A 27,960-nucleotide genomic window follows, 5' to 3' on the forward strand; every position below is an offset into this window, starting at 1 on the left:
ATGTATACTACACTTCACATCAGTTTATACAAGTATTTCTTGTCCTTAATTTTTAAAAATACATACACCAATATTTGCAAACATTATTAGTCAGGTTTATGTACAAAAGGAAATGACACCTGAGCCATTATGTGATTTTTGGAACAGCACACCCTTGAATGGTTAGTAATGTACAATGTGTAAAATTTCTGTAAAAAGGATGAAATACCATTCTTAAAGACCTTTTTTCTTCTTACAGAACAGACCGGTATTTACAAGCAAACATGATCCAAACTGCACATGCAGATTCGGGGTAGGTAAACACTCTCACGCGAACTGCAAGGCGCACCTGATCTCCCCGACAACAGATTATTTCTTCACAGAAAGGAGACCTACACAGAAAGAAAAGGCAAATGCTCAAATACTGGTGTTATGGAAACCAAGGCATTTTTGAAAAACAAATTATGGAGCAAAGTAAAGATCATTAGCTAAACTGTTGTATCAAGAACTGGAAATCAGTATACGGCTAAGGAAAATGAGTGACATTTCTTCCAAAAGTACGTTTTGTGATCATGAAGACCCTTATTTAGCTAAAGAACACATTCTACATAGGCCACTACAAAAATGAAAGCAGGGAAAAATAACCCTAGAAAGTTACCTTGCATCTACTTTGCTAAACTTTCGATATGGCCACCTTAATTGGACAAAATTACTGTCATAGAAACTAGTCTCTCTCTCATTACCGAACTATGAGCCAACTTGCCTCCTAGATAAATAACATTTAATTAAATGAAAAATTTAGAACAGGTGGGACGGCTTATAAACCATAATCAAGCTAATTAGAGAAGGGAGGAAAGAGCTGTGTTGTTGAAGAAGCCAAAAGCTACATAAGCTCTTCTGAGTCTGAAGGTTTTGTACTTTGACAGCAAGAACAATACCTTAGGAAGGGAAAGTAGAAGACCTGACCAAATAAGTGGCCTTTTGGAAAGAAATTCAGAAATCTAAGGCTTGTCTTCATCCCTCTACCCAGCCCAGATGCAAAAATATGATCTTAATGTTTTTTAAAATGGCATTTTACCGAAGACACGTAGCAAATGCTCGCCTGGCATTTCTATACACAAAATGGATGGGGAATCCTTTAAAAGTGTGGCCATCAGGAACGGCTCTCCTTATGGCATCCTGAAATTCTTCATTTCCCACAGATATGCTAGTTGTGCGTTCAATCTCATAAGATGCCAAAGCTGGTGACAAAAGATAGGACAACTGGTCTTCCCATACTGTAGTGAGGCCAAGATCCTAAGACAGGAATCACACAAAAGTCAACTGTTAGCTGGGTGAGGCCACAAAAATGATATGGTACAATTAAATATTTATGCAAATGCATAGTTTTCAACATCAAAAATGAAAGCAAATTTGAGATTTTTTTTAAAAAAATTCCAACAGCAGCCAAATTTAGCTACCAAACCTCAATAGGCAAAAAACAAAAACAAAAAAAATTGCGTGATTGTGATGAGTTCAAACCATAATTACCTTCCTGTGCTCTGACACTAGTGCTCTTAGCTGCAGTTCTAGTTCATTACTTGTGACTGCGGCATCTATCATGGAAGCACACAAAGGTGGGAAGGGAGGAAGCGAAGTTGTGGCCCCTGGAGCGCACACAGACTTAATTGCTTCTTCACTCATGGGTTTCCATTTGGATTCATCATTCAGGTCAAACACACAGAGTTCCACTGAATCAGAGGGCTGGCAGTTTCCCAAGAACATCTGGTGATTGAAGACACAGCCTATTGTCCGATAAGGATACATCGGTTTGGGTTGTTCAACAAGTGGAGGGTCATCAGGATTGACAGGTTTGTGTATGTACCTGAAGATCAAAAACAAAACAAAACAAAAAAAACCCCTAAACTTTTAGGATAACAGAATTATCAACCACTGCATATTATTTAAATCAAAAATGTTGCCTTAAGGTCACGCAGAAGGCCTGTGCTCTTTTCACTAGCCCACGTTTCTGATCAAACTTCGAACATTAGCCAATGAACCCTTATTACCAAGCAGTAACATGAACACGGAATGTCATTTCCAAATAGTAGAGTATTTCAAGCACCATTTAAATAATACTACTACTACTAATAATGGCATTTGTTAAGTGCTTACTATGTGCAAAGCACTGTTCTAGCACTGGGGGGATACAAGGTGATCAGGTTGTCTCATGTGGGTCTCACAGTCCTAATCCCCATTTTACAGATGAGGGAACTGAGGCTCAGAGACGTTAAGTGACTTGCCTAAGGTCACACAGCAGACCTCTGACTCCTAAACCCAGGTTCTTTCCACTGAGCCACGCTGCTTCCACTGAGCCACGCTACTTCTTTTTAAAGAGTTTTAAAGTTTAGTTTACTGACCTGTGTCCTGTTAAACTCTCCCAAAAGGTGATGGTTCCTTCAGTCCCACACGTCATAACCCACGCGTGAGGAACTCCTTTGGCTTTCGTCCCCACACAAACAAAGGCCTCTAATCCATAGCCAAGGAGTAGGCTGCATAAAAGGTTAGCATGATCTTCACAGTCACCCTAGGAAATGAATGTACTCTGTTTATTCAAACTTGATAAGAACCTATAACTCCAGTTGCTTAATTAATCACCAGTCTAAAGTCACAGCTAAAGTGAGACAGTTCAAAACCAGAAAAAAAAAATATATATATATATATACATTTTTTTAATTTTAACTGTTCAGTTACTTTATGCTCTCAGAAGTGATCTTGGTAGTCATGGAAAATGAACTCCTCTTGAGAGCAAACGGCTTAGAGTTAAATGTTTAGAGTTAAATCCTGAGAGCTGGAAATCTGGGTCTTAGTCCTGCTTTTCAGGAGACCTTAAACAAGTCATTTTCATTCTTTCGATCATATTTACTGAGTGCTTACTGTGTGCAGAGCACTGTGCTAAGCACTTGGAAAGTACAGTTTGGCAACAAATAGAGACAATCCTTCTCTGTCCTTCCATTTCTATATTTCACAGGGATATAAATTTTAGACTGTGAGCCCACTGTTGGGTAGGGACTGTCTCTATATGTTGCCAATTTGTACTTCCCAAGCGCTTAGTACAGTGCTCTGCACATAGTAAGCGCTCAATAAATACGATTGATGATGATGATATACAGCTACCTTCCAATTACCCAACTTGAGTTAAGGTTCTGGCAACTCCTGAAAGGCATTTCAGAATTCTAGAATATGGAAAATTATGGACTGTCAAGTCGCTTACTTGGGTAAGGAAGCCATATCAGAAGAGAGGGAATTCTTCATGACCACTTAATCTATTGTGTCATGACTGACACTGTCAACGAATGGGCTTTTTGTTGTGACAGTTTGTAACATGAATGTCTGCTTATAGGGAAAGGACTAAAATGACCTATTTCTTTCATATCATGTCATATAACATGACCAAGACTTTAACCTTGGGTCAAATCCAGCTCAGACCCATATCACACATTAAAAGGACTCCTTCACTGTTGTTTTAATCAATGGAGTCATTCCCTCTATGTTTTAATCTAAAAATAATTTTTTTTCATGATAATTTCAATTAAGGAACTTTAAAAACTCATTCTAATACCAACTGACATGTTTTTGGTGAAACACTCCAAGCCTCAAACTCTAAGAGAATTGATTTTTTTCCAACAATAATTTCACTGATCGCTACCTTGAAAAGCTTTTAGATAGTAATCTACCAGTGTGGCTTCTTGTTTTACATATACCTAAACAAATGCAAATATACCACATTCTAAACAGAGATGAATTCAAAATAACAGCATTTTTTTGTGTTGAGAGCTCTTCTATTTTTTGTTTCAGCATTCTGTTTCAAAAAGGTTGAAAATGCTAGAACTTCCACCAAGAACTATATTTTAGAAATAGCTGTTAGAGGTTGGAAACCCAGAAAAGCTGAAGGTCTCTTAAGGATATCACACCAATGATATTAATAATACCTTAAAATGTTTTGAATAAACACACACTGCAATATAAATCCTTAATTTAAAATATATGGTATAGATAGAAAATATAACTGTAAAAATTTATTGCTATCTCCTTTTAAAAGATGGTTACCACCTAAGAGGATGGATCGCTTGACTACGAGTTAGGAAATCTGGATTTTACACTGAACTTCGCCATTAAATGACTGTGACCTTGGACAAAAAAACTGCCTGTCCCTTTTTCTCTCTACCTCTAAGGGATGTTGTAAAGCCAGATGAGCCCTTCAGGAGAAAGGTATTATTAAATTGAAGATAATATGTCTACTCTTCTTCTTCCTAGGTGAAGACTAGATGGTAGAAGAGCATATTAAAAACCACTTGCCTACGGTATGACCTTGGGCAAGTCGCCTAACTCTTCCGTGTCTTCATTTTCCCACCAGTGAAAATGGGGATGAAATACCTGTTCTCCCTCCCACTTAGACTGTGAGCCCCATGTGGGACAGGGCTTGTGTCTGATCGGCTTAATAATAATAATAATAGTAATAATATTTTTGGTATTTGTTAAGCGCTATGTGCCAAGCACTGTTCTAAGCGCTGGGGGAGATACAAGGTAATGAGGCTGTCCCACATGGGGTTCACAGTCTTAATCCCCATTTTCCAGATGAGGTAACTGAGGCACAGAGAAGTTAAGTGACTTGCCCAAAGTCACACAGCTGATCAATCAATCGTATTTATTGAGCGCTTACTGTGTGCAGAGCACTGTACTAAGCACTTGGGAAGTACAAGGTGGCAACATATAGAGACAGTCCCTACCCAACAGTGGGCTCACAGTCTAGAAGGGCTGATAAGTGGCGGAGCTGGGATTAGAACCCATGACCTATCCATTAATTCATTCAATCGTATTTTTTGAGTGCTTCCTGTGTGCAGAACACTGTACTAAGCGCTTGGACAGTACAATTCAGCAACAAACAGAGACAATCCCTACGCAACAACGGGCTCGCAGTCTAGACGGGGAGAGATAGACATCGAAACAAGTCCCAGCGCCTGGTACCGTGCTTGGCACTTAGTAAAGCACTTAATCAATCAATCAATCGTATTTATTGAGCGCTTACTGTGTGCAGAGCACTGTACTAAGCGCTTGGGAAGTACAAGTTGGCAACATATAGAGACAGTCCCTACCCAACAGTGGGTTACAGCGATTATTACTGTCGATAGTGTTAGGATTCTGAAGAGTTTCCAGTGTAGTCCATCTGCGTATCCTTCTCTAGAAAAAAAGAAATCACAAAATTGAGGACTATAATGGACTGCTGTAATCCTATACCTTGTTTCTACAGAGAAAGGCCAGTAGAGTGCACCACTGTTCCTGTTTCCCACCTCCTCCAATAACAGAGGCTCTTTCATAACCAAGGACATTAACAAATCTTGCCGCTTGCCTGGGAGTATCCAGCAGTCGGCCGGCCCTCAGCGGTCGGACATATGAACACACCGGTCTGTTCACCCCGTTTTCATCCTGAAAAAAATCAACGAGCGCCGTTGTCCATCATCAGTTTACAAACTGGGGACTCGACCTCAGAACTTTGCTCCGAAAGAGTGCCCTCCCGTGAGCTGTGTGAGGGTAAGAGCCAAGCACTATATCGATAGACTCATTTGCAGAGCGCTGTACTGAGTGTTTGGGAAAGTATAACACAGCAATGAACAGTGACATTCCCCGCTCACAAGGAGCTCGCAGTCTAGTCTAACCTACCCTGCTCCACTTCCAAGGCAAAACGGCCAAGCGAGCCCCTTATGATTCTGGCCTGCCTCTTTTCCAATCAGCATGCGAGGCTCGGCACCTTATCGTGCCACAGGTCTCGGGATGGTCTCAGGAAGCCTGTAGGTAGTCCCAGGAGATGCTGGCCCAAGCAAGGAATGGTAAAACACAGGAAAAGCCTGCCATCCAATCTTTGGGACACCTGCTGGCCCCCAGAGACTGACCCAAACCCCATGCAGGCCCACTGTACCCGGTTCTTTCTTAGGGCTCGGACAGCTGAACAGTGACGACAACTGTATCTTAGCCCCCTAAGGCCAGATGGGCCTGCTGACACTATTCCTCTATTGATAACCTCTAAAATGGCCAAGTTCAGGTCTAAATTACTGTTACGGGACCAGGAATTAAATGCGATTGGAAACATGGAACGTGCAGCTCCGAAAGGGGCACTGTTGGTTGTAGCTTGAACGTGGTTAATGATATGCCCTTAAAATTTACCTAATGAGGATGATTTTTAAAAGCTAATTCCAAGGAGCTGACTTTAAATTCTTTATTAAAAATTAAAAAAAAACAACAAAACTAACTGCTGCCTTAATGGTCAAAATTTCCTCCTACTGCTAGAATAGTTGAGCACCAGAGGGAGCAGAAGGACAAGCTGTAGTTCAAAGGAAGCAGGCTGGTAATTCCGCCTGGGGGAGAGCAAAGCGGACCTTTCTGCTAGGAATTCCTAATTAGAACCTACATGGTACGACTAATATTAGGCATCAAACCAATGTTTCTGGGGCGAGCAGAGGTACTCTTTTGTGAAGTTACGGATCTCTATTTCTGCCAGATTTCACCCAGGGAACTCTAACATTAGCACATTCACTGAGTATGTCAGGTTTCTCCAGGTCCTGCTCCGTCTCCCCACCTTATTTCCATCCTGGGTTGGTTCGGAGCAGTCTCTAGAGTTCAAGCTGCCTGGAAGGGGAGGGGAGAAGCTGAGCAGCCCCACCAATCTCAGGCATTAGCTGTCCATTTGGGTGGTTTCCCGGGCTTGGTTCACAACAGCAACTAAAAAGCCAACTCTGCTCAGGTTCAAAAAAAATAGTTTTCAGCAGGTGTGGCCTTGAGAACAAGGCCACATCAGTTTACATCAGTGAACGTGTGGGCTCAGGAGTTGATATTTTCGAGGGAGTATTCATTTCGCTACATGTCATTAAGCAATGAAGATAACATGGAGGTAGCACATCCATGACAATTGCTGAAGCTTAAAAAGGACAGGCATTTTCTTCAGTTTGTATCCATGGAAGGAGAGATCATGATCAACTAATAGGGGAAATTAGTCTGGAAAACAGGTCCTGGCTCTGCTAAACTTGCTGTATTAATTTGTTTGGGAAGTTTCAACTCCCTAGGCTTCCATTTTCTTCTCTATAAAATGAGGCAAGACTACCTGTGCTTTAATATATTCAGGGAGATGCGAGAGTAAATGTGAAGACAATCTAGATAATATACTTTGAGATCCTCAAAGACACTAAATAAATTCAATTTACTGTTTTATTTTCTAACCCTTAACTGGTATTCAGTATCAATCAGAGTATAAAGTTCACAAGTGTCCAGCAAATGACACAGGTCAACTATAGTACAGAAACAGCATGGCCTACTGGAGAGAGCACTGCCTGGGAGGCTGAGGACCTGGGTTCTAATCCTGGCTCTGTCATTTGCCTCTGCGACAAATCACTTGACTTTTCTGTGCGTCAGTTACCTCATCTGTAAAAAGGGGATTAACGCTGTAAGCCCCATGGGGGATATATATCGTGTCCAAACTGATTATCATAAATCTATCTCAGCACTTAATACAGTGCCTGGCACATGCTAAGTGCTTAACAAGTACCATTTTAAAAAAATAGAGCTATTCTGAGGTCAGTGAGGCTGGCAACAGGGGAGAAATGCAAGGCTGCAAAGATGATAAACCCAGAAATACCCTCCGCCATTAAGACCTGTCAGGGTTCCTGAAGAAGACTAAAAGGTGGGTAGATTCATGGACTTATGCTAACCTTGTGGCATCTCCCTGGTCTAATTTCTGTGAGCATGTATGGAAGTGTGTGGAACTATGGCAAAAAAAAAAAAAAATCGGGGGCGGGGGGCATGCTTACTGAAAACAAGTATGGCTAAACTAGCAACACAATTTACAACGAAGTGCACATTATTTCCTTTGCACAAACTAGGCCATTGATATTTGCAAGAGTGAACTAACCTAGTAAATATAAAATTTTCTGTTGCAGTTTACAAACCTGTGCAAAAATCTTTACCAGCCTTGAGTTGTGTGAAGATCGGATCTGTAGATATTCTCTCCACCACTGTTTGGCATACACAAGAAACAAGCGTTCTCTTTCTGCAGTTTTCTGGCGTTCTAAAGCAAGCTTCCATTTAAAATAACAACGTAATGTTTTGTTAGAGCAAGATAGTTATGTAAATTCCAGTTACGCTAATGCAAAAAGAAATACAATTAAAGTTTTAAATCTGTAGTGCTAGGAAACATGCTGATCTCCATTCTGACATATAAACATTCAAATTATCCTCTATTTTATTTATATATTGAAGAGAAAAGCTGCTAAAGCAACACAAAAGCCTTGTATATTACCTTTTTTTAGTATTCGGCATGGATTAGGAAATCAAATTAAATTTCAGAAAAATGTAGTAAATTTCAGAAAAATGTCCAACCTGATAACTTTGTATCTACCCCAGTGCTTAGAACAGTGCCTGGCATACAGTAAGCACTTAACAAATACCATTACGAAAATAAAACAAACAAAACAAAAAAACCACAAAACTACCGACCAAAAAAACCCAAAAAACCAACTGCTATCTCATTTGCTGGCTCCCATTTTTTTTGTTTCATTTTTAACAGTGTAGATGCTAAACACTGGGGTAGATATAAGCGAATCAAGTTGGATACAGTCCATGTCCCATATGGTACTCACAGTCTTAATTCCCACTTTACAGATGAGGTAACTGGGGCACAGAGAAGTTTAAGTGACTTGCCCAAGGTCACACAGCAGACAAGTGGCAGAGCCAGAATTAGAACCCAGGTCCTTCCTGCCCAAAATCTTGGAAAGAGTAATAAACATAAACAAGCTGTAGACTGTGAGCTTGTTGTGTGCAGGAATGTGTTTGTTGTTATACTGTACTCTCCCAAGCACTTAATACAGTGCTTTTCACACAGTAAGCGCTCAATAAATATGATTGAATGAACACCTCTTGCCTTCATTTCCTTTAGGCCAACTCTCTTCTTGACCCAAGACAATCAGGTTTTCAACCCTTTTGCTCCATCAATACTGGACTCTCTAAATTCAACAATGATCTCTTTATAGGCAAGCCTCATGGGCTCTACTCAGTCATTTATTCATTCATCTATTCAATCATATTTACTGAGCACTTACTGAAACTATCAGGCCTTGGTTTTCGTGGCATGGTATTAACCTTGTTCTCCTCCTATCCTTCTGAATGCTGTTTCCCATTCCTCTCTGCATCAAGCAGAAAGTCCTAACCAAGATATTCAACCAGCTCTCTCCCCCGAGTTAGCCTTCTCACTCTTCTAATGATTATTATTATTACTCTCCCATTACTCTCCATTTTGCTCGCTTCACTACGCTCAAGCCAACCTACTCACTGTGACTCATCTTCCTTTCTCCCACTGCTGACTTCTGGCTCATGCCCTCCCTCCTGACTGGATCTCCCTCACATTTCATTCCCTTCAACCTCTGCTTCCTCTTGTGGGAAAACATCTTTACATTTTGTTTCCCTTTAAATACATCCACTTTCCCTATAGCAGGAAGGTTGTGTTTTGAAGAACCTTATGTTACAGTAACCATTGAGTGTAGAAATTAAGGGGCTAGGAAGCAGATGGTTCGTAAATACCTTCATGACTGACATTTTTGGGTACACATTCCTAGGGTCTGGTTGTCTATACCCCACTAGCGGAGTGCCTTACACCATTGCCACATGTTATTTCACTGGATTAAATGTTGTAAAATTGCAAATACCCACAGGCACACGGAGTCCTGTATGGTATAGCTCAGTAAGGTTGGGGTGGAGCCTGTCTACATGTTCACCTGTCTACATGTTCACCTGTCTACATGTTCACCTGTCTACATGTTTTGTATTGTTGTCTGTCTCCCCCTTCTAGACTGTGAGCCCATTGTTGGGTAGGGACCGTCTCTATATGTTGCCGACTTGTACTTCCCAAGCACTTAGTACAGTGCTCTGCACACAGTAAGCACTCAATAAATATGATTGAACGAATAAACGAATTTCACACCTGGAAAACCACTGATCTGTCCTTCCCTAGACCATCCTGAAATCACAACTCCTCTACAAGGCCTTCCCCTGACTCATCTCTCATCTCCAGGCCCTATATCCACTTCCCAGCGGAAGATAAGGTTTCTCATTACAACTTCAAAGCAGTAGTAAAATCAGTCAATTAATCAGTGGTATTTATTGAGCACTTACTGTGGGCAGAGCATAGTTCTAAGTGCTTGGGAGAGTACGAAAGAGTTGGTAGACACAATCCCTGCTTTCAGGGAGTTTACAAGCCAGAATGAGGAGCTTAAATTGACAAGGAAATGCAGTAAATTTTGGCCTACATCTGCCAGACAACTTCTTTTAAATTTTTCCTGGGAGGAGTTTGGGGAAAAGAAAAGGAGGGGGGAGGTTCTACTTAAGAAAATGGAAATTAACCTAAATTACACCAGGCTTTTCATTTATCATGTATTTACAATTAAGACTGCTTCAAAGAATAACTACTTAGATGAACTGCTATACAAAAATGAAGCCAAGAAAAACATTCAGAATTACTTACTTGAGTGTTTACTACTTCTTGGGACAAGGTATGATTCAACTGTGGGTACATCTCAAGCTTTACATTTAAAATTCCAACAGAAACTTTTGATTCAGTACCTGGAAGTGGAAAAAATTGATATTAAAATCTACAGAGGTTTCAGAAACCCTCATCAACAAATCAATCAGTAGCATTATTGAGTAACTACTGTGTGCAGAGTACGAATCGACTGGAAAAAATATACTAGAAGACAAGTATTGCCCTCAGAGAATTTATAATGCAGTGTGTTGGGGGGGAAGGCAAGATAATTTAGACATCAAAGAGGAGAATGGAAAAATGGAAGTGCAGATGAATTAAAGCTTAGTAAGATATGTGGTTCGCTACATGGCGTGCAATTCGTACGGTGTGCTGCACACAACTCAATAGATAACAATGATTGATATGTACCCAAGTGCTACTACGGTTGGGTGGGAGTGCAAATACTCATGGATGTTAGAGAAATACTGCGGTGATAGTTGGTGGGGATATGATCTGGGGTGAAGAAAAATTCATCATTCACAAGATTTCAGAAGGGCTCTGGAGATGGGGAAAACTGTGGTCTATCAGATATGAAATGGGGTGGAGGGGGAGTTCCAGGCAAGAGGAAGATCAGGAGCAAGGGGTCAGCGGTGAGAAGAGATGAGAATGAGGCGCAATGTGTAGGGAGTGGATAAGCAAAGAGAGAGTCCTGAAGGAATGCCTTAAAGCCAATGGTCCAAGAGTTTCTGCTGGATGAAGAAAAGAATAGGTAGCCAATGAAGAGTTTTGGGGTGTGGCGATATAAGCACAATGACATTTTAGAAAAAAGCCCTCTTGCCCTAAAATCTTCCAAATAATTCTAAATATTTCAACCTTTATATGAAATCTCAAAGTGGTACGTATTTCAGGCCTTTGTTACAAAAGTTTCAGCCCATTTTGGGTTAGAGGTGTAGCGGAGTGGATAGAGCAAGGGCTTGGGAGTCAGAAGGTCATGCGTTCTAATCCAGGCTCTGCCACTTGGCTGCTATATGGCCTTGGGCAAGTCATTTCACTTCTCTGGGCCTCAGTTCCATCATCTGTAAAATGGGGACTAAGACTGAGCCCCACATGGGACAGGGACTATGTCCGACTGGATTTGCTTAAATTCACCCCAGCGCTTAGTACAGCGCCTGGGCACCTACAAAGCCCTTACAAATACCACAATTATGAGAAGCAGCATGGCCTAGTGGTTAGAGCATGGGCCAGGGTGTCAGAAGATGATGGGTTCTTATCCTGCTTCCACCCCGTCTGCTGTGTGACCTTGGGCAAGTCACCTCACTTCTCTGGGCCTCAGTTACCTCATCTGTAAAATGGGTGATTGAGGCTGTGAGCCCACTGTGGGACAGGGGCTGTGTCCAACTCAGTTTGCTTGTATCCACCCCAGCGCAAATACCATCATTATTATTATTATTTTGTGGTCCCTTTTAAAAAGTTAAACAAGGAAAGTTTTTTTCATGCACTTGGAACTGAACCCTTTAAGCTTTATGTTCACCCCACCCCCAGCCCCATAGGTCTCATGCATATATCCATTTTTTGTTATTTATATTACCGTCTCCCCCTCTAGACTCTAAGCTCCTGTGGGCAGAGAACTTGTCTACCAACTGGTGTACTGTACTCTCCCAAGTGCTTAGTGCAATGCAATGCACACAATGAGCACTCAGTAAATACCACTGATTGACTGACGTTCAGTAGAGGTTCAATATTTAATTCTGCTAGATTTCAAGATTCTTGAGGGCAGGGATCATGTCTGCTAGTTCTGTTGTGCTCTGCATAGAGTAAGCACACAACGAACACTACTGATATCAGCCTTGCAAGTGAGTGCTAAAAAAGTTACGATCCCCATAAATCATTTTTTAAGCAATTTATCCTCATTTGAAACTAGGCTAACACATTTACATAACCTGATAGGATATAAATCAAGACATCAGACCAAATTTTCTCCACGGAATTAAACTTGGGTATCTTATTTTCCAGTTCCAGGGTACATTAGAAAGAATTCAACTGCTGCTTAATTACTGAAACCCCACTTCTACACTGCTCTTATTTGGTAGAGGATTTTAAAAAAACTAACCTTTAGCTGTGCGCAAAGTATAAAATAAGCCTTTTAAAAAGCAATGAAAATTTTGATGTGTAGTCGTACCTATGCCCAGAAGTTCCACGGCTACAGTTGTCACGCCATTCTCTGAACCAAGAACACCTCGCCATTCCAGAAAGTAGGAAGCTAATAGAGAGGTCTCCCCAAACACGTCGGTTTTGATTAGAACCATATGCACGGGATCACAAATCGATAACATTGTGGTTGAATCAGCCATTCTGGTTCCATCACCTGTCGAAAACAAGAATTAGCACAAGAGATTGAGATACTTGGGCCAAAGTTGTTTTCCTTAACATTTTACACAAAATAATTAGACTAAATAAAATCACCGAGTGATGCCCGCAGGAAATGAGCAAAGGTTTGCAGTGGGAGCAGGACCTCGACTTCTGCTTCTACCACTGTCCTGCACCAGTCAGTCAGTTAATGGTATTTATTGAGAGCTTACTGTGTGCAGAGCACTGTACTAAGCACTTAATGTTCAGGGCGCGAGGTCTCTTGCCCACTTCGAGTTTCCATAATCAGATTGCATAGTGGGAATAAAACATCTCTTAACTATCTCTAGAGAACTAGAGAAGCAGCGTGACTCAGTGGAAAGAGCCCGGGCTTTGGAGTCAGAGGTCATGGGTTCGAATCCCGGCTCCGCCACATGTCTGCTGTGTGACCTTGGGCAAGTCACTTCACTTCTCTGAGCCTCAGTGGCCTCAACTGTAAAATGGGGATGATGACTGTGAGCCCCATGTGGGACAACCTGATCACCTTGTATCCCCCCCCAGCGCTTAGAACAGTGCTTTGCACATAGTAAGTGCTTAACAAATGCTATTATTATTATTATTATTATTATTATTATTATCTCCTTGGCCTACTGGAAAGAGCAGGGGCCTGGGAGTCAGAGGACCTGGGTTCTAATCCCGACTCTGCCACTCGTTTGCAATATGACCTTGGGCAAATCACTCCCCTTCTCTGGGCCTAGATTACCTCATCTGCAAAATGGGGATGAAAGCTGAGAGCCCTACGTGGGACACGGATTGTGTCCAACCTGATTAGCTTGTGTATACCAAAAAAATAAAATAAAATAAGAATTTAGGGGATTGGCCAAATACCACCTGCACAAAACTGAAGGCACAGAATACTAGGGCAACATTACGAACCAGTATATTATGCTTCAAGTTCTAAACACACTTCCTCTACAAAGAATGAGTTTTAAAGTTTAGCAAAAACGAATCCCAAAATAACATTTCCATGCCTTGCTTGGAAGTCCAGAAATAACAACTACTAAATAGCAGCTAACCTAATTTTCTTCTGTTAAAGCATCCCTTGTTAAATCAGCTATCAGTTTTAGGAAATGTACAGCAGGTACTCAATAACTACTACTAACTGATTTCACCTTAATTTTGAAATACACCAAATCATAAAAATAACTGTGGTATCTGTGAAGTGCTTACTATAAGCCAAGCTCTGTACTAACTGCTGGGGTAGCTACAACATTATTGGGTCAGACACAGACACTGTCCCAGATGGGCTTTAAATATTAGACACGGGGAGGGCAACCACTGAATTTTCCCATTTTGCAGATGAGGAAACTGAGGCACAGAGCAGTTAAATGACTTGCCCAAAATCACACGGCAGACAAGTGGTGGATCCAGGGTTAGAACCCAAGTCCTCTGACTCTCAGGCCTGAGCTCTCCCCACCAGGCCCTGCTGCTTCTGAAAGTTATAAAATAGAATTAAGGTACATTAGATCTTTAAGATCTTTAGGGCTTTAACCGGTAATCGTCAGAGTACTTCTTTATCTGGCAATTAAAATTCTGTACAGTACTTTGAAGGAAAGGGGAATACGATGGAAGACAGTAATATCATAATGGACTGGTGCCATAATTTTAAGCTTTCTAAGTACACCTCCCATATGCCATCAACTCTTCACTTCCTCTCCACAAACTTCATCATCATCAATCGTATTTATTGAGCGCTTACTATGTGCAGAGCACTGTACTAAGCGCTTGGGAAGTACAAATTGGCAACATATAGAGACAGTCCCTACCCAACAGTGGGCTCACAGTCTAAAAGACTTCCTTCTCAACCCTTGCAATCCATTTCCACCCCCTTCAGTCTGCCAAAACCAAGCTCACCAAAGACTCAGCCAAGTCTTATCTGCCCAACTCTTATCTTCTTTCATTCAGTGGCCTTTATTGCATGCTTACTCTGCGCAGTGCACTGTACTAAGCGCTTAGGAGAGTACACTACAACAGAGTTGGCAGGTATGTTCTGTGCCCACCAGTTTCCAGTCCAGAGGGGACACAAAGGTGGGAATTAGACGCAGTCCCCGTCCCCCGTGGGGCTTGCGATCTTTGTCTCCCAGCCGTTTTTGCCACTGTCTGATTTGGGCACAGTCGGCCTCGAATGGCACCCCTTCTTCTCCAATTGTATAACCGCCGTCCTGGTTAAAGATCCTGTCTTGTTCCCTCCTCACTGCTTTTCCCCCACCCCCTCTCTCGCTGGCCTTCTCTGTCCAACCTCTTCCCCCACCAGCCTATACTACAGCCTGCACCAGTGCTCCAGTCCTCCAAAACCTTTGGCGACTACCTAATTATCGATCAGTCAATGCTATTTGAGAATTTACTTTGTACAGAGCGCTGTACTGAGTGTTTGGGAGAGTACAATACAAGAGAATTGGTAGATGTGATCCCTGCCCACGAGGGGTTTACACTTTCAAGCAGAAGCATCTGGCCATTGCCTTCAAGGTTCCTCACCAGTTCTCCCTCATCCACATCGGCAGTCTCTGATTACTCCTCCCTGGCTTGCATCCTTCATTCCTTTCTCCAGACTGTAAGCTTGTTGTGGGCAGGGAATGTGACTGTTTGTTGTTGTACTGTACTCTCCCAAGCGCTCTGTACAGTGCTCTGCCCACAGTAAGCGCTCAAACAATACGACTGAATGAATGACTATATCAGAGTTGACACTGTACTCTCCCAAGCGCTTCGTACAGTGCTCTGCACACAGTAAGCGCTCAAACAATACGATTGAATGAATGACTATATCAGAGTTGACACTGTACTCTCCCAAGTGATTTGTACAGTGCTCTGCACACAGTAAGCGCTCAAACAATACGATTGAATGAATGACTATATCAGAGTTGACACTGTACTCTCCCAAGTGCTTCGTATGGTGCTCTGCACACAGTAAGTGCTCAATAAGTACCACTGATTGATTGATTTCCCCCCAAGTGTGCCTTCTTACTGTTTCACACCCTGGACTCTCCAGATTCCAATTGGCCTGAAATGCTCGCCCACTTCAAAACTGCTACGGCACAATCTCCTCCATCTTCAAAGCCCAACTCTTCCAAAAAACAATCCCTGGTTAATTTCCACAGCTGCAGGTCGTCTCACCCAACAGCCAACCTTAGGACTTATGTACGTAATTCTTTACATACTCTGCTTATCTGTCACTCACTATTCACTTTTATGTACCCTCGACTAACACTACTGTGGCAGGAGTAACGCCCACTAAAAATGAGATGACAAATGCAACTATTAAAGGTGGTGAAAGGAAATTTCAGGGTTGACAAATGAATAGGCGGCCAGACTGACAGGTGGACAAAGTGAGGACAAAGAGACTGGATGGTCCCTGTGGGAGGGAGAAGCAGAGCTCAAAGTGACTACTAATTAGTAGGAACGATACAAGATTGGGAACACAGGGAGAATACGGTAAAGGTTCAAGAGTGATGTGATTTGGGCTCAAAGAACATACCGCTGAATTCTGCATATCGCACAGTCAAAAAAAGAATCACTCCAGTATATAAAACACAAGGTATTTGCTGGATAAGGTGACCAGGTACTAAGGCTCCTTACCTAGGCTTTCTCGATGTACTTCAAGCAAAAAGCCATCATTAAAATCAGGTTCACAGGCACATGGGACAGGCTTAGAGCGAAAACGTTGGTTTCGAAAATGTAAACATAAGGTGAAGGTAGAGCAGATCTGTCCGGGTAATGGCTCCGGTTCTTGAAGGTGTTCCAAGAAAGCTTTTCCACCCAAAACCTGAAGGTAAAGATACCTCCGTGTTGGATCAACATTAGCTGCAAAGTGTAGCAATACATATGAGGAAACTGCTGGCACATTTTAAGGAATGTGATTAAGACAACAGGAAATACTTGACAGGAATAAAACCAAAGAAACTGAGAGACATTTTAAGTAGCTAAATAACTGGCGGTCACTTGTTCACAAATGATAAGAAAGCAAGGGAAGGAGTGTCCTCCTTTTTCTCAACTCCCAGTTTTTAGCAGCACTGTGAGAAGGAACTGGAGCCACTGAAACACAATTTGGAAACTTTCCTGCTTTTACAGCATCCAAGAACCCCTCTACAACTCTGAAACCACCTCCACGGGCCTGTCAGTAGCCCTAGGCTGGCAAATGTGCCCAGGGCAAGGGAATATGCATTTTAAAGTGAATTGCTTTTCTGGTTTAAAACAGAGTACCATCTCTGTAACAAGCTGGTTTAAAACAGTGCCATTTCTGTAACGAGCAACCAATTCTTTTGCTTCCTATGCAGAATTCCACCTGCTTTTTACACAGTAGTTTGCTTCTGTAGTAGTTGGCAAAGAGAAGCCGAATTTGTTCTGTTGCGTACGAAACTGATTCGTGGCTTGAAATATTCTCAACGTCATCAATGAATGATCAGATTTCATTATCTCACTTATCTGTAACTCCTACTAATTTTGTTTTAAAGTAACACAGCAAGAATGCTGGTTGGTTACAAAACTACCTTGCTAATAAATCTGTGACAGATCAATTCATCCTACTTCTCCCATCAACCAAGGAGCGGCAGAAGGACCTGGGAGAGGCCAGCAAGCAGAGCCATAATCCCTCAGCTCGGTATCCCAACGAAATTTCCCATCTCCTCTTAACCCTTTCCTGCCATGGCTCACGATTTCCCACTCCCCACTACCACCTCCCTTTATTTGAATAATTAACATTAAATAGTAACACATACTTTTTTTCAATAGAGTTGGCGGCCTATCATTAAAATGAGTTGGCTTTGGAGAGGAAATCACTTCTCTGTCAGCAGCATCCTAGAAAGACAGTAAAAACAAAAAAAAATAAGTCAGATTAAACAAGAAAACTCCAACCCTTGAAGTCACAGGGATATCACTCCTCCCACTAAGGAAGAAAGCAGGGTCTCCTTCCATGATTCAAATTTATTCTGGGAAAGTGGTTTCATCACTCTAAAACCAAAGAACCACTGAATTTTTTTGGGTGGTTTTCCTCTACTGTAGTAAAAAAAAAAAAAGTTAAATCTTTCTACCCACCATTCAAAACATCCATTCAAATGAGTGTTCTGACAAGGAAGAACAAAAATCGACCAAATCCACCTATCAAATAGAAATTCCTCGTGTCATATCTTTTATAGTTTATAGATACCATTCTTATACCTCGAGAGTTTTTACACTCATAGATATATAGATGAGTTCATTTGTTAGTCATGATGAAGTGGTGACAGACAGTAGGACTTATTACTAGATTAATTAACATAAATGGTTTAATAATGATGGCATTTATTAAGCGCTTACTATGCGCAAAGCACTGTTCTAAGCGCTGGGAGTTTTGGTTACTAAAGGCATATGATGTAGGAACACGTTGATTCTCTAGAGAGTTGTTATAATCATCTCAATTTCTGCAATCCTATCAACCCAGTATTCAGGCCAAATTTTCTCAACTCAGTGCCTTAAAAAGGACCTTGTTACCATTATTTCTGCCTTGGGAGTTTATTATATCACTAGTGACCTAGTTGTACCAGTACACAGAACTAGAAGTCAGTATCTGATCTTTTGACTTAAGCCAGAGAAAAATGACAGCGCCATTTCAAAATGATCAAAACAGACTCCTAATAAAGAATTCTTTCGTGCCAATAGCTGAAGTGAATGGAAACAGAATGACTCTCCTGCACTTCTTCAGTACAAACCCTATCAGTGATTTTTAAAACCACAAAAGCGTTCTAAATTAACCTCCACTAAAAGAGATGTTTTTAAACACGCTTCGATAAAGAACAAATGCCCAGGATCTCTTTTAAGTAGGAAGCATTATGGAAATTCAAGATGGAACATAAATTCTACTGCGCTCAGCTTCCTTTGCTGAAAGACTACTCACATTAACAAATGTAAGTTCCTTCATTACATCATCTATGATGCCTCGACGTCTGAGAGCTTTCATCAAGTCTTCCGCCGATAACTGCTGATGTTCAGGTTCCAACTCCTCACGTATTGTTTCAGCGAGGACTTCCCTTATCCTGCCGTGGACGTCCATCTGAAGGAAAACCTTCTGTTACTATAGTATATTCTTTTCTCCTACACGGCAAACAGTCAGCCTGTGAAAAGCAATACCATCGCCATTCTCAGGGTCCCCAAAATCGCACGCTTTTCTCTTTAGGGAAACAGAAATAACCTCAAGAATAAGCCCTGAAGCCTCCGAAACCCCAGACCCGTCTCACTACTCACACATTTAAGACAGTAATCACCACATGCTTAGACTACATTGAAGATAAAAGCAGTGCTCACCGATTTAAAAAGAAAAAAAAGGAGATCCACCACTCCTACAATAACTGCAATAATTACGGTATTTCTTACGTACTTACTATGTGCCAGGCACCGTACTAAGCACTTGCCTACCTTCAAGGCTTTACTAGAATTTCCATGCAGGAAAATATCAACCGTACATTGCCTCTGGACGTCGGAAAAATTCTTGTCTTCTTGCCCAGCCACCTCGGCGGGCAGAGCGCGCGTCAGTCTCAGGGTCGAATCTTTATTAGGCGCTTGCATGCTTGTTCTCAGAAGTGGCTGGCAGTGCTGAGCACACAGCAGTTTGTTGCTGATGCCTTTCTCGGCTGGCTTCGCCGGAGGGTTTCGGACCCCAAAGTGCCGCTCTCCAACCAAGGGATTCTTTTGGCTTTACCTCCGTCCTAAACCGCCAACCTCCCAACTGTCACTTCTGTTCCTCGAGTTTCCTCTTGACCTCCTTTGTCTGCGGGCTGCCTAAGGGAGCGGCTGGCTCAGGTCCACGCACCCCTTCGTCGCTCGCAGTCCTGTGCCCGCCACCTCCCTGGCTTCCACATGCCATCCCGCACCCCGCTTTGGCCCCCCTCTTCCAAACGTGGGGCGGGGTTGATCGATTAATCAATCAGTGGTAGTTACTGAATAATAATAATAATAATAATGATAGCATTTATTAAGCGCTTACTATGTGCAAAGCACTGTTCTAAGTGCTGGGAAGATTACAAGGCAATCAGGGTGTCCCACGGGGGCTCACCGTCTTAATCCCCATTTTACAGATGAGGGAACTGAGGCACAGAGAAGTTAAGTGCCTTGCCCAAAGTCACACAGCTGACAAGTGGCGGAGCCGGGATTCAAACCCATGACCTCTGACTCCAAAGCCTGTGCTCTTTCCACTGAGCTAAGCTGCTTCTCTGACCTGCTTCTCTAATTTATTATTTATAATAATAAAAATAATGATGATACTTGTTAGGAACCTACTATGTGCTAAGACCTGGGGTTGATACAAGCTAATTAGTTCCAGCCCCATATGGGGCTCACTGTCTTACTCCTCATTTTAAGATGATGATGATGGTATCTCTTAAGCGCTTACTATGTGCAAAGCACTGTTCTAAGCGCTGGCACTGTTCTAAGCGCTGATATATATAGAGCACTGCACTAAGCACTTGGGAGAGGACAATACAATCACACGACACATTAACTGCCCACAACAAACTGACACTCTAGAAGGAGAGACAGACAGCAATATAAATAATTTATATTATTTATAAATGGATGATCAATCAATGGACACCCCCCCACCCAGACTGCAAGATCGTTGTGGGTAGGGAATGTGTCTGTTTACGGTTGTGTTGTAATAATAATAATAACAATAATGGTATCTGTTGAGCGCTTACTATGTACATGCCCGTTGTCGGGTAGGTACCGTCTCTATATGTTACCAACGTGTACTTCCCAAGCACTTAGTACAGTGCTCTGCACACAATAAGTAGCGTGGCTCAGTGGAAAGAGCCCGGACTTTGGAGTCAGAGTTCATGGGTTCGAATCCCAGCTCCGCCAATTGTCAGCTGTGTGACTTTGGGCAAGTCACTTAACTTCTCTGTGCCTCCGTTACCTCATCTGTAAAATGGGGATGAAGACTGTGAGCCCCCCGTGGGACAACCTGATCACCTTGTAACCTCCCCAGCACTTAGAACAGTGCTTTGCACATAGTAAGCGCTTAAAAAATGCCATCAATCAATCAATCAATTATATTTGAGCGCTTACTGTGTGCCATCATTATTATTAGTAGTAGTAGTAAGTGCTCAATAAATATGACAATGAATGAATACAGGCACTGTACAACATACTGGTGTTAGACACAAGAAAATTGGGATGGACACAATCCCCGTCCCACGTGGGGCTCACAGTCTTGATCTCCAATTTTACAGATGAGGTAATAATAATAATTACGGTATTTGTTTAGCACTTACTATGTGCCAGGCACTGTTCTAAGCGCTCGGGTATATACAAGATAACTGGGTTGCCACTGTCCCCGTCTCACATAGGGCTCACGTTCTTCACCCTCATTTTAAAGATGAGGGAACTGAGGCCCAGAGAAGTTAAGTGATTCACCCAAGGTCACACAGCCGAAAAGTGGCAGAGCCGGGATTAGAAACTTCTGACTCCCAGGCCTGTGCTCTAATTGTTATACTCTCTCAAGCGCTTAGTATAGTGCTCTGCACTCATTCAATCGTATTTATTGAGCGCTTACTGTGTGCAGAGCACTGTACTAAGCGCTTGGAAAGTAAAATTCGGCAACAGATAGAGACAATCTCTACCCAACAACGGGCTCGCAGAAGCAGCATGGCTCAGTGGAAAGAGTGAGGGTTTAGGAGTCAGGGGTCGTGGGTTCGAATCCCAGCTCCGCCACATGTCTGCTGTGTGACCTTGGGCAAGTCACTTCACTTCTCTGAGCCTCAGGTACCTCATCTGTAAAATGGGGATTAAGACTGGGAGCCCCACGTGGGACAAACCTGATCACCTTGTATCCCCCCCCAGCGCTTAGAACAGTGCTTGACACATAATAAGCGCTTAACAAGTACCATCATTATTATTATTAGAAGGGGGAGACAGACAACAAAACAAACAAGTAGACAAGTGTCAATACCATCAAAATAGATAAGCGCTTAACAAATGCCATCATTATTATTATTATACATAGAATTGTAGATCTCACCACTCAGCGCTCAATAAAGACGACAATGAATGAACGCTCCTGATTATTTATTACTCTATTTATTTATTTATTTTACTTGTACATATCTATTCTATTTATTTTATTTTGTTAGTATGTTTGGTTTTGTTCTCTGTCTCCCCCTTTTAAACTGTGAGCCCACTGTTGGGTAGGGATTGTTTCTATAGGTTGTCAACTTGTACTTCCCAAGCGCTTAGTACAGTGCTCTGCACGTAGTAAGCGCTCAATAAATATGATTGATTGATTGATTCATTCAATCGTATCTATTGGGTGCTGACACGGTGCAATTCAGCAATAAAGAGAGACGATCCCTGCGCACACTGGGCTAGTTTGGGCAGAACGCTGCGCCAATTAAGTAATTAACTAATAACGGCATTTGTTAAGCGCTTACTATGTGCAAAGCACTGTTCTAAGCGCTGGGGGGGATACAATGTGATCAGGTTGTCCCACATGGGGCTCACAGTCTTCATCCCCATTTTACAGATTAGGTCACTGAGGCCCAGAGAAGTGAAGTGACTTGCCCAAGATCACGCAGCAGACATGTGGGGGAGCCTGCGTTGCTCAGTGGAAAGAGCCCGGGCTTGGGAGTCAGAGGTCATGGGTTCAAATCCCAGCTCCGCCACTGGTCAACTGTGTGACTTTAGGCAAGTCACTTCATTTCTCTGGGCCTCAGTGACCTTATCTATAAAATGGGAATGAAGACTGTGAGCCCCACATGGGACAACCTGATCACCCTGTAATCTCCCCAGCGCTTAGAACAGTGCTTTGCATATAGTAAGCGCTTAATAAATGCCATCATTTTGTGTGTGTGTCCTCCCCAGCACTTAGGACAGTGCTTTGTACATAATAAGTGCTTAACAAATGCCATCATTATTATTAGAACCCATGACTTCTGACTCCCAAGCCCGGGCTCTTTCCACTGAGTGTCCAATAAAGCGCTTAGCACAGTGCTCTGCCCACAGCAGCATGGCTCAGTGGAAAGAGCCCGGGCTTGGGAGTCAGTGGTCACGGGTTCAAATCCTGACTCCACCACTTAGCTGTGCAACTTTGGGCAAGTCACCTAACTTCTCTGTGCCTCAGTTACCTCATCTGTAAAATGGGGATGAAGACTGTGAGCCCCACGTGGGACAACTTCATCACCTTGTAACCTCCCCAGCGCTTAGAACAGTGCCTTGTACATAGTAAGCGCCTGATAAATGCCATTATTTTTTGTGTGTGTCCTCCCCAGCATTTATAACAGTGCTTTGTACATAGTGAGCGCTTAACAAATGCCATCATTATTATTAGAACCCATGACCTCTCATTCATTCATTCATTCAATTGTATTTATTGAGCACTTACTGTGTGCAGAGCACTGTGCTAAGCGCTTGGGAAGTACAAATTGGGACCTGAGCATCTTTAACTGCTACTAATACTAATCATAATAATGGTATCTGTTAATCTACTAGTGTAATCTACTGAGCGCCTTTTACTACTACTACCAATCATAATAATGGTATCTGTTAATCTACTACTGTAATCTAGTGAGAGCCTTTTACTACTACTACATAATAAATTTGTACATATTTATTCTATTCTATTTATTTTATTATGTTAATATGTTTTGTTTTGTTGTCTGTCTCCCCCTTCTAGACTGTGAGCCCGCTGTTGGGTAGTGACCGTCTCCATATGTTGCCAACTTGTAATAATAATAATAATAATGGCATTTATTAAGCACTTACTATGTGCAAAGCACTGTTCTAAGCGCTGGGGAAGTTTGAGCCCACTGTTGGGTGGGGACCGTCTCTATATGTTGCCAACTTGTACTTCCCAAGCACTTAGTACAGTGCTCTGCACACAGTAAGCGCTCAATAAATACGATTGAATGAATGAATGAATGAATACAAGGTGATCAGGTTGTCCCACGGGGGGCTCACAGTCTTCATCCCCATTTTACAGATGAGGTAACTGAAGCACAGAGAAGTGAAGTGACTTGCCCAAGGTCACACAGCTGACAACTGGTGGAGCCGGGATTTGAACCCATGACCTTGGACTCCAAAGCCTGGGCTCTTTCCACTGAGCCACGCTGCTTCTCTCCCAAGCGCTTAGTCCAGTGCTCTGCACACAGTAAGCGCTCAATAAATACGAATGAATGAATGAATGACCTCTGACTCCCAAGTCCAGGCCCTATCCACTGAGTGTCCAATAAGCGCTTAGCACAGTGCTCTGCCCACAGTATGCGCTTAATAAATACGAGGGCCCTTCAAGGCCCTGCTGAGAGCTCACCTCCTCCAGGAGAGCTTCCCAGACTGAGCCCCTTCCTTCCTCTCCCCCTCCTCCCCCTCCCCATCCCCCCAACCTTACCTCCTTAATAATAATAATAATAATGGCATTTATTAAGCGCTTACTATGTACAAACCACTGTTCTAAGCACTGGGGGGATACAAGGTGATCAGGTTGCCCCACGGGGGGCTCAGAGTCAATCCCCATTTTACAGATGAGGTAACTGAGGCACAGAGAAGTTAAGTGACTTGCCCAAGGTCACACAGCTGGCAATTGGCGGAGCCAGGATTTGAACCCATGACCAGTGACTCCATGCTCTTTCCATTAAGCCACGCTGCTTCTGCCCCTCCCCATAGCACCTGTATATATGTTTGTACAAATGTATTACTCTATTTGTGCCTCTTTATTCTATTGATTTTATTTTGTTAATATGTTTTGTTCTCTGTCTCCCCTTTCTAGACTGTGAGCCCACTGTTGGGTAGGGACCGTCTCTAGATGTTGCCACCTTGGACTTTCCAAGCGCTTAGTACAGTGCTCTGCACACAGGAAGCGCTCAATAAAGACGATTGAAAGAATGAATGAATGAATACAATCATTCAATAAATCATTCAATAAATGATCATTTATTCAATGAATTGATTGATTCAATCAATCAATCAGTTGTATTTATTGAGAGCTTACTGTGTGCAGAGCACTGTACTAAGCGCTTGGGAAGTACAAGTTGGCAACATATAGAGACAGTCCCTACCCAACAGTGGGCTCACAGCCTCAACTCAATTCAATCAATTTATTTATATTCAATCGTATCATTCAATAAATACTATTGAATGAATGATGTATATATGTTTGTACATGTTTCTTACTCTATTTATTTATCTTACTTGTACATATCTATTCTATTTATTTTATTTTGTTAATATGTTTGGTTTTGTTGTCTGTCTCCCCCTTCTAGACTGTGAGCCCACTGTGGGGTAGGAACCGTCTCTAATAGTTGCCGTCTCTATATGTTGCCTACTTGTACTTCCCAAGCGCTTAGTCCAGTGCTCTGCACACAGTAAGCGCTCAATAAATATGATTGATTGATTGATTAGACTGTGAGCCCACTGTTGGTAGGGACCGTCTCTAGATGTTGCCAACTTGGACTTCCCAAGTGCTTAGTCCAGTGCTCTGCACACAGTAAGCACTCAATGAATACGATTGATTGATTAATAAAGATGATTGAATGAATGAATAAATGCATAATAATAATAATAATGGTATTTATTAAGCGCTTACTCTGTGCAAAGCACTGTTCTAAGCGCTGGGGAGGTGACAAGGTGATGAGGTTGTCCCCCGGGGGGCTCACAGTTTTAATCCCCATTTTACATATGAGGGAACTGAAGCCCAGAGAAGCGAAGTGACCTGCCCAAAGTCACACAGCTGACAGTTGGCGGAGCTGGGATTTGAACCCAGGACCTCTGACTCCAAAGCCCGGGCTCTTTCCACTGAGCCACGCTGCTTCTCGACAATCATTCAATAAATCATTCAGTAAATGATCATTTATTCAATCAACTGATTGATTCAAGCAATCAGTTCAATCAATTTAGTGATATTCAATCAATCGTAGCATTCCATCAATACGACTGAATGAATGAACGGTTGACTGAATATGTTGCCAGCTTGTCCTTCCCAAGCGCTTAGTACAGTGCTCCGCACACAGTAAGCGCTCAATACGATTGACTGATTGATAGATTAATAAAGACGATTGGATGGATGAATGAATAGATGAATGCAATCATTCAATAAATCATTCAATAAATGATCATTTATTCAATCAACTCTTTGATTCAAGCAATCAATTCAATCAATTTATTGATATCATCATCATCATCATCATCAATCGTATTTATTGAGCGCTTACTATGTGCAGAGCACTGTACTAAGCGCTTGGGAAGTACAAATTGGCAACATCTAGAGACAGTCCCTACCCAACAGTGGGCTCACAGTCTAAAAGGGGGAGACAGAGAACAAAACCGAACATACTAACAAAATAAAATAAATAGAATAGATATGTACAAGTAAAATAGAGTAATAAATACGTATAAACACATCATCATCATCATCAATCGTATTTATTGAGTGTTTACTGTGTGCAGAGCCCTGTACTAAGCGCTTGGGAAGTACAAATTGGCAACATCTAGAGACAGTCCCTACCCAACAGTGGGCTCACAGTCTAAAAGGGGGAGACAGAGAACAAAACCGAACATACTAACAAAATAAAGTAAATAGAATAGATATGTACAAGTAAAATAGAGTAATAAATATGTATAAACACATCATCATCAATCGTATTTATTGAGCGCTTACTGTGTGCAGAGCACTGGACTAAGCGCTTGGGAAGTACAAATTGGCAACATCTAGAGACAGTCCCTACCCAACAGTGGGCTCACAGTCTAAAAGGGGGAGACAGAGAACAAAACCGAACATACTAACAAAATAAAATAAATAGAATAGATATGCACGAATAAAATAAATAAATAGAATAATAAATATGTACAAACATATATACATATATACAGGTGCTGTGGGGAAGGGAAGGAGGTAAGATGGGGGATGGAGAGGGGGAACATACTAACAAAATAAAATAAATAGAATAGATATGTACAAGTAAAATAAATAGAGTAATAAATATGTACAAACATATATACAGGTATTCAATCAATCGTATCATCCCAGCACATAGTAAGCGCTTAATAAATACTATTATTATTATTACCAATACAACTGAATGAATCCCAGACTGAGCCCCTTCCTTCCTCTCCCCCTCGTCCCCCTCTCCATCCCCCCATCTTACCTCCTTCCCTTCCCCACAGCACCTGTATATATGTATATATGTTTGTACATATTTTTTACTCTATTTATTTATTTATTTTATTTGTACATATCTATCCTATTTATTTTATTTTGTTGGTATGTTTGGTTTTGTTCTCTGTCTCCCCCTTTTAGACTGTGAGCCCACTGTTGGGTAGGGACTGTCTCTATGTGTTGCCAATTTGTACTTCCCAAGCGCTTAGTCCAGTGCTCTGCACATAGTAAGCGCTCAATAAAGACGATTGATGATGATGATGATATGTACAAACACATATACATCTATACAGGTGCTGTGGGGAAGGGAAGGAGGTAAGATGGGGGGGATGGAGAGGGGGAACATACTAACAAAATAAAATAAATAGAATAGATATGTACAAGTAAAATAAATAGAGTAATAAATATGTACAAACACATATACATATATACAGGTATTCAATCAATCGTATCATCCCAGCGCTTAGAACAGTGCTCTGCACATAGTAAGCGCTTAACAAATATTATTATTATTATTATTATTATTATTATCAATACAACTGAATGAATGAACGGGTGGAGTGAGTAGGCCCCGCCCCGAAGGCGCTGACGAGGTGAGCGGGCCGGACGGGGGGTGGGGGTGGGCCCCGTCTGACCTCTGACCTCTGACCTCTGACCCCCGACCTTGTTGAGCTGCGCGTGGATGAGCTGCTTCAACTCCGACGCCTTCTCCGGCGGCAGCGACATGACTGACTCCGGCTCCGGCTTCCCCGATTCCGGGCTCCGGGTTCCGGATTCCGGCTCCGGCTCCGAAATCCAGGCTCCGGGCTCCGCGGCGAAGCCGGCCTGCCCCCCGCGCGTGCGCGCGCGCGCGTTACCCCGGAAACCGCCGCGAGCCCCACCCCTTCCCGCCTCGCGCTCGGGCTCTGCGCGTGCGCACACGCGCCGG

The 27,960-nt window shown here is 42.3% G+C and overlaps 1 protein-coding gene across 1 annotated transcript; it reads right to left on the reverse strand.

Annotated features, from left to right (window-relative positions):
* On the reverse strand, positions 1-27,766 carry CEP76 (centrosomal protein 76). The gene is made up of 12 exons (XM_038746669.1): positions 27,696-27,766; positions 18,792-18,947; positions 17,638-17,716; positions 16,499-16,723; positions 12,699-12,884; positions 10,523-10,620; positions 7,956-8,084; positions 5,257-5,445; positions 2,379-2,545; positions 1,510-1,843; positions 1,058-1,275; positions 1-371 (listed from the first exon to the last, which is right to left on the reverse strand). Exons 1-12 carry the CDS (start codon positions 27,756-27,758, stop codon positions 233-235), a joined length of 1,983 nt encoding a protein of 660 aa, XP_038602597.1. The 5' UTR covers positions 27,759-27,766; the 3' UTR covers positions 1-232.
* Positions 27,767-27,960: the final 194 nt, after the last annotated feature.

This window comes from Tachyglossus aculeatus, chromosome 5, assembly GCF_015852505.1.
Source record: "Tachyglossus aculeatus isolate mTacAcu1 chromosome 5, mTacAcu1.pri, whole genome shotgun sequence".
Lineage (NCBI taxonomy): Eukaryota > Metazoa > Chordata > Mammalia > Monotremata > Tachyglossidae > Tachyglossus > Tachyglossus aculeatus.

Excerpts from the sequence above, each read along its gene's own strand:
- CEP76 (XM_038746669.1), bottom strand. The coding sequence starts at position 27,758 with ATGTCGCTGCCGCCGGAGAAGGCGTCGGAGTTGAAGCAGCTCATCCAC. Across the intron at positions 18,948-27,695 it reads TCCACGCGCAGCTCAACAAG|ATGGACGTCCACGGCAGGAT; the intron begins GTCGGGGGTCAG and ends GTTTTCCTTCAG. Across the intron at positions 5,446-7,955 it reads TGGTAAAGATTTTTGCACAG|GATGAAAACGGGGTGAACAG; the intron begins GTTTGTAAACTG and ends GATTTTTTTCAG.